This window comes from Montipora foliosa, chromosome 11 (assembly GCF_036669935.1).
Source record: "Montipora foliosa isolate CH-2021 chromosome 11, ASM3666993v2, whole genome shotgun sequence".
NCBI classification, from domain to species: domain Eukaryota; kingdom Metazoa; phylum Cnidaria; class Anthozoa; order Scleractinia; family Acroporidae; genus Montipora; species Montipora foliosa.
Genome location: NC_090879.1, coordinates 23,640,010 through 23,650,009, shown reverse-complemented (window position 1 = coordinate 23,650,009; position 10,000 = coordinate 23,640,010). Strand labels below are relative to the sequence as shown.

Genomic DNA, 10,000 nt, shown 5'->3' with positions numbered 1-10,000 from the left:
TAGTAGAAATTTAGGAAATTTCTTCTCAAGAAGGGGTTATGTTACGAAAAATAGCATTGCGTGACAAGCGTTACTTTCTAGACGCTTCGCGAGAGTTCGTAGTTTGTTTATATTTAGGTTTGTACGTAAGCGTTTCTAAATCGGTGTGTTTTGTAATCTTTCTGTAATTAGATTGATTACTAATTTAGAAAGTTCTAGAAGTTTATTGTCAGAGTATATAAGTAGACGAGTCCAAGCGGAGTGTTTTTCTAACTAGTTTTTCACAATCGAAGAGAGTTGGCGTTGGTCGTGTTTATTCAAGTGTGACAGAAGCTGTGTGCATTCAAGTTGGCGGAGGCCGTGTAAGTTTATCAAGTTCGTGCTGTTAAGAGTTTTACTTCGTGGAAACTACGTTCATTTTGGAATAAATCTTCTTGTTGTTGTTCCGACAACCCTGCGTTCAGATTAGTCTGCAAACTACCTTTCCTCAAAACACACGAACTCGTAACACGAATGCAGAGCCACAAGAGGAACCACAGAGAACTCGATCCATGGATAAAATAATTATACAACCCTAATGTCTGCACAAGATCACGCACCTAGGAACATTCGCTGATTAACCCAAAGCAGTGACCACCACACTACTACATTGTTTATATTTTAAACAATTTGGAATCACGCTTTCCTCCCTAATTCCGTTGTAAATGTGTATAACGACTTGCTAAAAAATAATGCTAATCAGTGAAATGGGGACAGTCACTAAACTTCACGACGAAGCTAAAGATATAAAATTCCAGGCATGGGCCTAGTCATAGTTCAGCAGCGCTATAAATTCTATACGAGAACAAATAAGTCCTTAAAAAAAAAAAGAACTAGACGCATATCTGCGTGAACTCGGGCTTTCCTCGTTTCCTGGATCGTTAAATAAAAAACAAAGAAAAAGAAATACAGCAGAGATCTCGATTAGATTATTATTTATTATATAGGTTAGAGTGATAGCAACTATTCTCGTTTAGTTTACTCATAAATGTTCGCTCATGAAGTGATCTGTCGTAAAGTTTGCGGGCCGACCCTTTCCGAAAACGCTCGAGATCTATTAGTGTGGGTCGACCGTGAATGGTGTCTGCATTTGTACGTGGTTTGGGTGTATTAGAAACCATATTAACGTCATTTTCCTTCAACGCTACGCATGCACGTTGGCTTAATACACTTCGCGTATGTGCTTTTAAAGATGAATCAGCCATTGCACAACCATGCCACCTTTGCGCTTTGGTAATTTCGCGCTTGAGCTTTACAAGCTTGAGTGCGATTTGTGACTGAACGCCAAAAAAAAAAAAAAAAAAAAAAACACGCCGAAATTTAAGCTCGGGATTCTTCCCCGGAAAGCACGAGTAAAATGTCGGTTTGCCGATCTTCAAAGGTGAAAGCGGAAAGACGCCGTTCCTACAAAGGAGTTCTGGCTTCGGTTGTTCGAAAGGTGGATAACGCTACTGTCACCGGATAAATCACAATCCAGCGGATAAAAACTAGCAAAACAGTGGATAGCGCTATCCACCCTTCGATCAACTGGAGCCTGGGTTCAAGGCTTTTTCCCTTTCATTTCTTCTGTTACAACAAGTCCTGAGACAGTGCTCTGATTAGCGAAAATACTGAGCAATTCGGAGCAAAATAGGAATTAACGATAACCGCCAATTTACAAGACTAAAAAGATATCACGTTTCGTGTCGAACATTTCACTGCTCGGGAAGCCCCTCGTGGCCGCTCGCATTGCACACATGCGCACATTGACCTCGCCAGCCACATAGGCTACCGTAAAATGAGTCCTTTCGGGCATTTTTCAAGTTATTAACTCAGATTGTTCACTCAACAGCGAGAATAATTCCTCAGTTCATCAGTAACCTCCTCTTCAAAGCCCATCATTTCAAAACAATACTTTCAAAACCAAATAATTATGGTCTAAAACAAACTGCACTGAAAGCCCCTCCGCTAAGAATAGCCAAGTGAGCTATAAAAAGGTTGACACACCTAAAAAGGTTACTTCCTTGTTGCTTTCACTGCCAGCGAGTGAGAGTCTCAGTTCAGTTTCCTGAAACCGCTTCTTCGCCTGAGGGCAGGAATAGCTGCACCATTTGTTTAGTCTACAGCGAAAACAAAAGATTAAGGTTTTAGGCAAATAGCAGAGTTAATGTTACTTGAAAATTACCTCTTCCCTTCTTTTCTCCTAAAAAACCAACAACAAGATTAACAAAACATATCGTGTTTCCATAAGCCAAAGAAAGAAATAATTCTCCCCAAACCCCTTTAAGAATGGAATAACAACTCTCTGAAACTGTCAAAGTCAATGGTGATCTTAGCAGCAACTCAGGATATATTTTTTCAGGATTATTGAGCTAATGAATTCCTTGCAGATGCAAAAGTAAACCCAGAGACAAAATTTTGCATTTCCTCTACACCGCGACGGAATATTGCCGGACAAATCTATTGTAACAAGTAAAACCACTGAACTATTTGCCGTTCTGAATCAACTTCTTCGATTTTCGACCGTTTTCATTGTAAAAAGTCAGAAAGGGAACGAGCTAAGGATTCTGTGTCATGAAAGTTGATAGGGAATAATTTAATTAACGTTTTTCTATTGGACTTCAGAGAAAAATTCGCAAATATTAGAACTGTTTCAAATTTCAAGAAATGTAAACTGAGGATTGCCGAGATGTGCAGCAGGAAACAGTGTCATACGTTTCCACATTTGAGCCTATTTTTTTATCTTAATACATCGCGGTGATAATCACCTAAACTCCAAAACATCCATAAGTTACCTCTACGTGAAACATAAATATCCGTTAAAGCTGAAGTTTCTTGTTTTAAAAACATTTTTAAAATGCTTGTGGCTTTATTAATCTGCTTCCGATAGATAGGGTACTTTATTTATACACGATATGTATAAAAGCTGAAAGCTTGTGGGGTCGCAGTAACTACTTTGCATTAAAAAAGTCTCTACAGGCAATAAAACTTTGAGCCGTCATCGACGGAAGAATTAATTTTCCACGAATAGAAGCAGCTACATTAATCTCGAAAATGCCACAGTACGAGCTGCTCAAACTTTCACATTTTTCTCTGGGATGGCGACCGGAAGACGTAGCTGGACTGTAGGAAATCAGATATTCAACAATATATCGAAAACGTGTTCAAGCTCAAGCTCAAGCTCAAATCAGTTCCCCTTCCCGGAAGGGTGCAAGAAACGTGAAAAAACGTTGTTAGTGGTTCTTAACTACACAAAACAACCGATTGCACTCCCTAAAAACCACAATTTAAACAGCGCATTGCTTTAACAAATTCTCTGAAATTCAAAGGGCCGCTTTATCGCGTCTTCCGCTCAGGCTGCCGGCAATCAAAAAAGAGGCAAGGCAAGTCTTCGGCAAACATTTGAATACTGATCTCCATCACAATGAGTGAAAAGCCTTTATCCATTGCTGTTCATTTCATTTTCTCGCTGATAATAAAACTGCGTTTTGTGGAAGCACGCTTGTCTGTGACATTTTTATTCTTGGTCTGGAAAAGTTGAAAACTATAGAAGTCAAGGCCAGCTTGTGTTTATTTACAGGAAGAAGAAATTGTTGTTCGCTTCAGCACCCGTTTGAAGAGTAGGTAAACTTGAAAGAAATTCTAGGAACGCGGAATAAGAGCATTTCATCTAATACTACAACTGTGTATTGGGCGCGCCACACTCAGTGAAACTGTCTTTAGTTTACTCTATACTCTCTTATCGGTAACTGCTTTTATTACCAAGTACCGCGCTAGCAGCGATGAATAGCTGTATGCCTCAGTTTCAAAGCGAGTTCTAGTGCACCACCATTCAAAGGGAAATGAGTAGCGTATTCTTATGCAAATCAAACTCATTTCCTTTACAATAGTTGAGCACCAAGACTAAACTAAACGGAGGCAAACAGCAACTCGCAAATGGGCCATTACATGGGTGTGCCCATTCAGGAAGAAATGCTCTAGAATTACATTTTTTTGACTCGTGTTTCATTAAATCACTTCCGGCAAATATAAAGGTTCCCTATCAAGGGGGATGATTTAATGCAAAAGAAAGTTTTTACAGTGAGAACACAAACATGATGGATGAAACTAGTTTCCAGAACAAGTCAGGAAACAGCGTCGAAGATGCCTCAACAATATCACCCTTAATGACGATAGTCTTTTACTGTTTGTATGGCACAGTCTTTTCACTTGCGTTCGTCGGCAATACCTTGGCATTGATAACTTGTTATCGGACTTACAAGGCCACGACGTCTGTTCTTCTTTGCTTCATCGCCAGTCTGGCATTAGCGGATCTCATGTTTACTTTGCTTTCCATATTCGACCTAATTGCCTTTATCGGTAATGGTAATTGGTTTGGTGGAAATCCAATCTGCAAAGCTCAGAGCTTTTTCATTGAATCGTGCTACACAGTGTCTATCCTAACGCTAGTCGCCATCAGTCGAGAACGGTTAAAAGCAGTGTCTTCACCGGTCTTAGCGCGCACTCAACGAAGCACCGAGCGAACCTTCATCCCTCTTATCATTTGGGCGATTGGAATCTTAACCTGCACGCCACTTCTGTACGCATATCACATTGAGAAAGACGAGGAAACTGGCAAACAAATGTGTCTTAATGAGTACATGGGAGACGACGGCAGGCAGATTTATTACGCGATACAAGCGGGTTTATTGTTTCTTTTGCCCTTAGCATTCATGACCTGGGCTCACATCCGAATATTCAAGTTGTTGTCTAATCATGCGAGGACAAGAGTTTCCTTAAGGTCGGATAAAAGAGATGGGATGAAGCAGCGAAAAGTGACAAAGATGTTAGCAGTGGTAACGCTTGTGTTTTTTATTTGTTATGGTCCGTTTATGGTCGTTCGTGCGTTGAGATATTTTTACATCTACAACGGAGATACGATTTGGAGGTTGGGACAAATGATGATTTTCATTCAGGCAGCGGTGAATCCCATCATTTACTGTTTCTACAGCAAGCAGTTTCGATTCTCCTTCAAGGATTTGATTTGCTGTTGCAAAAAATGCACGAAACGAAAACCTCGATCAGCCTCCACGACAACCATAACATCGTCAAGGAAAACTTTTGAACTGAACGAGTTTTGCCAGGTTCCCTCGCAACATAGTTAATCGAGGGACTGGTTATAAAACCTTAGACCTTTCAAAAGCGAGGACAATGTTTTTGCAATCGATGTTGACCCGTGACCCTGCACAATCTTTTGTTTTCGCTTCGCACGGGATCGAAAATTAGTTGCGCATAATTTAATCGAAGGAAAACCTGTGTGTTTTGTGCAGGGTAAAGGCCAAAAATACCGACAAAAACATGAAACAAAAGAACTTGTCCAGTTTCATAACCATCTCCATGCATTAACTATGCTCGCAACAAAGTTAATTTCCTTATAAAACAATACTTCAGTTTACCAAGCACTGTCTCAGTTAGTTCTAAGTTTCTCAGTGAAGTTCAGGAACATGTAGGCTTTACAGTGTAATTATAGAACACGGAGTATCAGCTTTGCAGATTGTTGGGACTTGAAAACCATTCGATTCAAGCAGTATTTGAAGGATATTTTGCATACCTCGTTTCAAAATCACGTAAATGTATATCAGTGGAAATGCTTTACCAAGGTTCGAGAGTCCAACTGGTCTACGGAGTTTCGAATTCTCAATAATCACTGTCAAGTGTAAAATAGAAGCCAATGCGGTTTTCCACTTCCTGAAGAATATGGGCAACAAAATCGAGTAATGCAAGAATTAAGACAGTAACCAACTCAGTAATAAACTATGTAAATTCAAGAAAATTACTTGCTATCTACAGTTCCTCTTCAGTTTCCGAGAAGAAGAACTTTTGGTCAACGAATTCACAAACGGACTCAAAACCTCATAAATTGCTTAAACAAAACACTTTTTTATTGTCCGTCTGCAATTAACTCAGTTAGAATATTGCTGAGACGGACGTGCCTGAAAGAGATTATCTTTGTTTGTTTTATGTCATTTTTAGGTCACCAGAATCCTTTAGGGTTTTTCCCCACGTTCCCACTTCCTGAGTCCCAGTCACCCTCCTCCTCCTCCTACTCCTCATATTAAAGTTCTCCTAACTTATTTTAAATTCGCAGACAGCACTTTTAAGCCCGGGGTTATATTATTGCGTAAAGACCCGTTTAAACGGTTTCAACATGTTCTTCAACATGCATTCACCATTTCGTTGAACCAAATGTTCGGTGCGTTTGAAGAGGTCGTCCAACATTGTTTGAAAGCGTAAAAAAATGTTGAAAGCTTAAATCGGTTTAAACTTTCATTCAACATCGATTCAACTTTTTTTTTTTTTGTTCTCGAGAATGTTGAATGGTGTTGAAGCCCTTCGAACACTGTGTTCAACAATTGTAGAATAAAAGCAAGCTCACATCAGGCCGCAAAAGTCAATATGGCGTAGTTTATCTGGACGAGAGAGTTTGGTTTCTAGTTCTTAGTTCCTCGCAATCAAATTTCGCGAAAGTGTTGGTTCTTTTGTTGGTGCAATGTTGGAACCGTTTGAACGGCCTCCGTAAAACTTTGTTTTTGCGTTCAATATTTGCCCAACACCCGTTCAACTGTTGTTGAACCAATGTAGGTCAAATGTTGAAACCGTTTAAATTAAACGGGTCTTTTTAGACACATCCAAATTATGAAATTGTTTACGAAGATGAGTTAAAAATTCCAAGCCCACTGCGTTTGCAGGACTTTGACCCTTGCTGATTGGATCATAAGATATTTTGATAACAAGGGGATGCATAGCGGAAGAGAATAGCGACCCAAAAGAAAGAAAACAAACAACTTGAGATAAGAGAAATCTTTTATTGCACGGAATTTCGTTTGCTGTTTTAACGTAAATCCAAAGTTTTGTGATGAGAAGACAATTAGAAGGAAGAAAATCACTCAAGATAAAATGGAAATCTGATTCTTCCCGTTCAAACTACCCCCACCGTCACAGTCCGACGCTCAGAGAATTTATTATCAACTGTAAGGTCACTCAATCGCAATAACAGCAAAATTTTGTTCCCATGGTAACTGCCCAGCGAGTGTCATATACATGCAGACGAGGCTCAATTGAATTTTTAGCAAGTCAGATGTTTGCCTCAGTTCCTACGAAAGAAACTCCCGTTCTAAAATCATCCCGTGTCACTAATCAAGAAAACACACACACAAAAACGAAACAAAGCGAAATTTCTACAAAGTCAAGCGTCCAAATCGGGATTTATTTGACGCTGCGAAACCATTGTGGCGATGCTATCGAACGCGGAGCGAGGCAACATACAAACGATTTCTTCAAACGTTTTTTAAGGCTTTATCATTGGAATTGAAATCGAGGTACGTAAGCTTTTGCTAAATTATCATTCTAAATTTAAGTACCTATCTTTTTTTTTTTTTTGTTTTTCAAAGTTATCAACAATTTCGACCGCTTATCGTCGGCTGAAGCGAAGACATCCTCGCGATTAAACTGGCGTGCTCGGAATGAAAATGAACTTGTATATATATTCCATTCATCTATATCTGCGCGTAACCAACGCTTAAAAGAGACCCATTTCAGACAATAAAGCCTTATGAGTTTCAATGAAGTAAAATTACATATCAATGCAGCATTTAAGGCATTTTGCGGCGTGTAAAACGAGCGTTGTGCTTTGAATTTTCCCGGCGTTTCGCTGATCAGAATCTGCGGTTTATGAGGTTTATGCCCTCCACGGAGTTGTTTATCGATCGGGGCTAATCCTCCAAAACCTCTCGTGCAGGCACGTTTTAACCTTTTCCTGATGAAAATTTGGTAATATTAATATCACAACAACAACAGAAATTATCATACAAAGGAAAAAAATCCCCTCCTTTCCCGCAGTTTAGAACACTAAGAGAAAAGATATCAAGTACGTCGGATTTCATTTCATTTAAATATACGTACAAAACTAAGAGCTTTTTTAAACATGTTCCCAATGCTTTGTTTTAATGTCCAGGTGATATTATTGATTAAAAAAAAAAAAAAATTTAAAAAATTTACCCAAAAAGACGTCCGTAAAAGTCGTCGTAGAAATCAATATAAATTCCTTTTTTTTTTATGCCGGAAGGTGGAGATACGCAGTACGGCTAAGCGGAGGCGTTTTTAAGGCAATGCTTCCAACGTTGAATTATGTTTACCGAATGCAAATTCAAGAAGAAAATGAAAGAACCATTTAAATTTTTAATCTCGACGTCTTGAATTTTGAATATAACAAGGTATATTGCGAAATACAACAAAACAACAGCGAAGTCAAACAAGGCTTCTTTGTCCGTCGGCTTTCGCTATCTTCGAGGAGTGTGGGTCTTTTCGCTCACTGGTAGCGTCCGCAGATCTTGTCGAAAAACAATTAAACTTTAATGCTGGATCTCTCTGGGATTGAAAACAAAAAAAAAAAGAAAGAAAAAACATCTGAATGTCACGTACAGGAAAATTAACGAAAAACGCCGGTGCTCGCGTGGCTATTTGCACACAAATCGTCGATATGTTAGTTGGTTTTTGTCGCCTCGGAAACAGTAGGCCAAGTTGAAAATCTCGAAACGCAGTGAGGGTGAACCCTAAACAAATACAGCTTTAGCAGGTAACTTTTATCTTGCAAATAATGTTAGAACTTGACGAATTAAGCAACCTTTTTTTCAATTTTTAAAGAACCCGTGTTTCGCAAAGCCAACCGGAGATGCCCTTTTCAAAATATCGCGGATATACAATTGGGCTCTTGGGTAATAAAAAACATGTACACACGATAATACCAGACGTCTTATAGATATAAACTAACAGTAAATTGCATTTTATGGAAATCATTCTCAAATCTGACAGCAAATCGTCGTAGAGATAAAAAAATACTGGCCAAGGAAATCGGAACTACTTGAATGATGAAAGGGGTTTGTTGCCCTTAAAATTGACAAATAAGTTTCAAGTTGGCTAGCAACTGAATGCACTTATAAAGATATCGACAAAACATTTAGGTGTCTCGACAGAGATGCAAAAGTGAAGAGGCCCGTTTCGTAGACATCGGCAGAAGTGCCTTGGTGCTCGCGCGATAAAAACTAGGAAATATTTTACTCTACTTCATACTTCACGTTCTCAATCGAATTCGCTAGTCACCAACCCTCACGCAGTTCGCTCAAAACTGTGTTTAGCGCGATCATATGATCAGGGATTCGAGAGCCGTTGAGGCCTAAATTCTTAACGCTATTTTCTAGGACGTTCTTCAGTCGTTTCACATCGATGATCATTCCAACGCTAAGAAAAGTAATCCATATTTCGGAGGATTGTTTTGGGCCGCGGTTATTATGGACGCCAGCTTCGTCTGTCGCCTTGTATGGGGCAAAGTTATTGTTCGTTATTATTGTTCATCTATTTCTTCTTCTGCTGTGTAAACTCGGCGTTGCCATGACATGAATTGGTCAATAATAAAACCCCCTGCAGAGAAGTCATTTTGTTTTCCAACGAAAACGACCGCTCAAGAACATTCTCCTCCACAAAGTTCCAGTACAACTGTAATTAACTGGAAAAAACGAATAAACCAAAAAAAGGAAAGTTATTCCGTCAGGTCGATAACAACATAAAAACCTTTATTTTACAATTCCACATTTGTCATGATAGTGATTTCTGTTTTCTCAGATGCTATTAACTGTTATGGCGTCCTTTTCATTATCTTGACTGAGACCTAACGCTTTCTTTTACGGCTAACAGCATTTTAGCCTATTTATCCATTTTTGTCGATATTTCTAGCAAACATGCAAAAAAATCAGCTTTTACATTATTACCTTCCAAAATTTCGGCTTAAAATTTAACCGTTTACCATTACCGCGAAGCTATATTACATTCCTTACTTACCCCGTTTACAGCCATTTAATGAAATAAAACCTGATGTTTCTATAATAGCTATACGAAACAGCGCTGTCACTGTTACTATTTAACCTTAAATTCACCCCTAAATTGCAAGTTTTACTTTGGGAAAATTCGT

The 10,000-nt window shown here is 39.0% G+C and overlaps 2 protein-coding genes and 1 long non-coding RNA gene across 4 annotated transcripts in view; 2 read left to right on the top strand and 1 right to left on the bottom strand.

Annotated features, from left to right (window-relative positions):
• Positions 1-744: 744 nt before the first annotated feature.
• The window catches only part of LOC137976253 (uncharacterized), a 38,303-nt gene continuing 29,047 nt past the window's right edge, over positions 745-10,000 (bottom strand). Inside the window, exon 5 of one of the 2 annotated variants that reach the window (XR_011117730.1) lies at positions 745-2,117. This is a non-coding gene — a long non-coding RNA (uncharacterized lncRNA). Of the gene's footprint in view, positions 2,118-8,913; positions 9,539-10,000 lie in introns of those variants that run through there. The other variant, XR_011117732.1, reaches the window with a different exon arrangement.
• On the top strand, positions 4,002-5,915 carry LOC137976249 (QRFP-like peptide receptor). The gene has a single exon (XM_068823539.1). The coding sequence runs from the start codon at positions 4,092-4,094 to the stop codon at positions 5,139-5,141; it is 1,050 nt and encodes a 349-aa protein (XP_068679640.1). The 5' UTR covers positions 4,002-4,091; the 3' UTR covers positions 5,142-5,915.
• LOC137976250 (regulator of G-protein signaling 19-like) overlaps positions 7,094-10,000 on the top strand; it is a 29,474-nt gene continuing 26,567 nt past the window's right edge. Inside the window, exon 1 of the mRNA XM_068823545.1 lies at positions 7,094-7,355. The gene's annotated coding sequence lies outside the window, so the exon portion shown is untranslated. The remainder of the gene's footprint in view (positions 7,356-10,000) is intronic.

What these genes read in the sequence shown, in the direction of transcription:
- LOC137976249 (XM_068823539.1), top strand. Translation starts at nt 4,092, where the DNA reads ATGATGGATGAAACTAGTTTCCAGAACAAGTCAGGAAACAGCGTCGAA.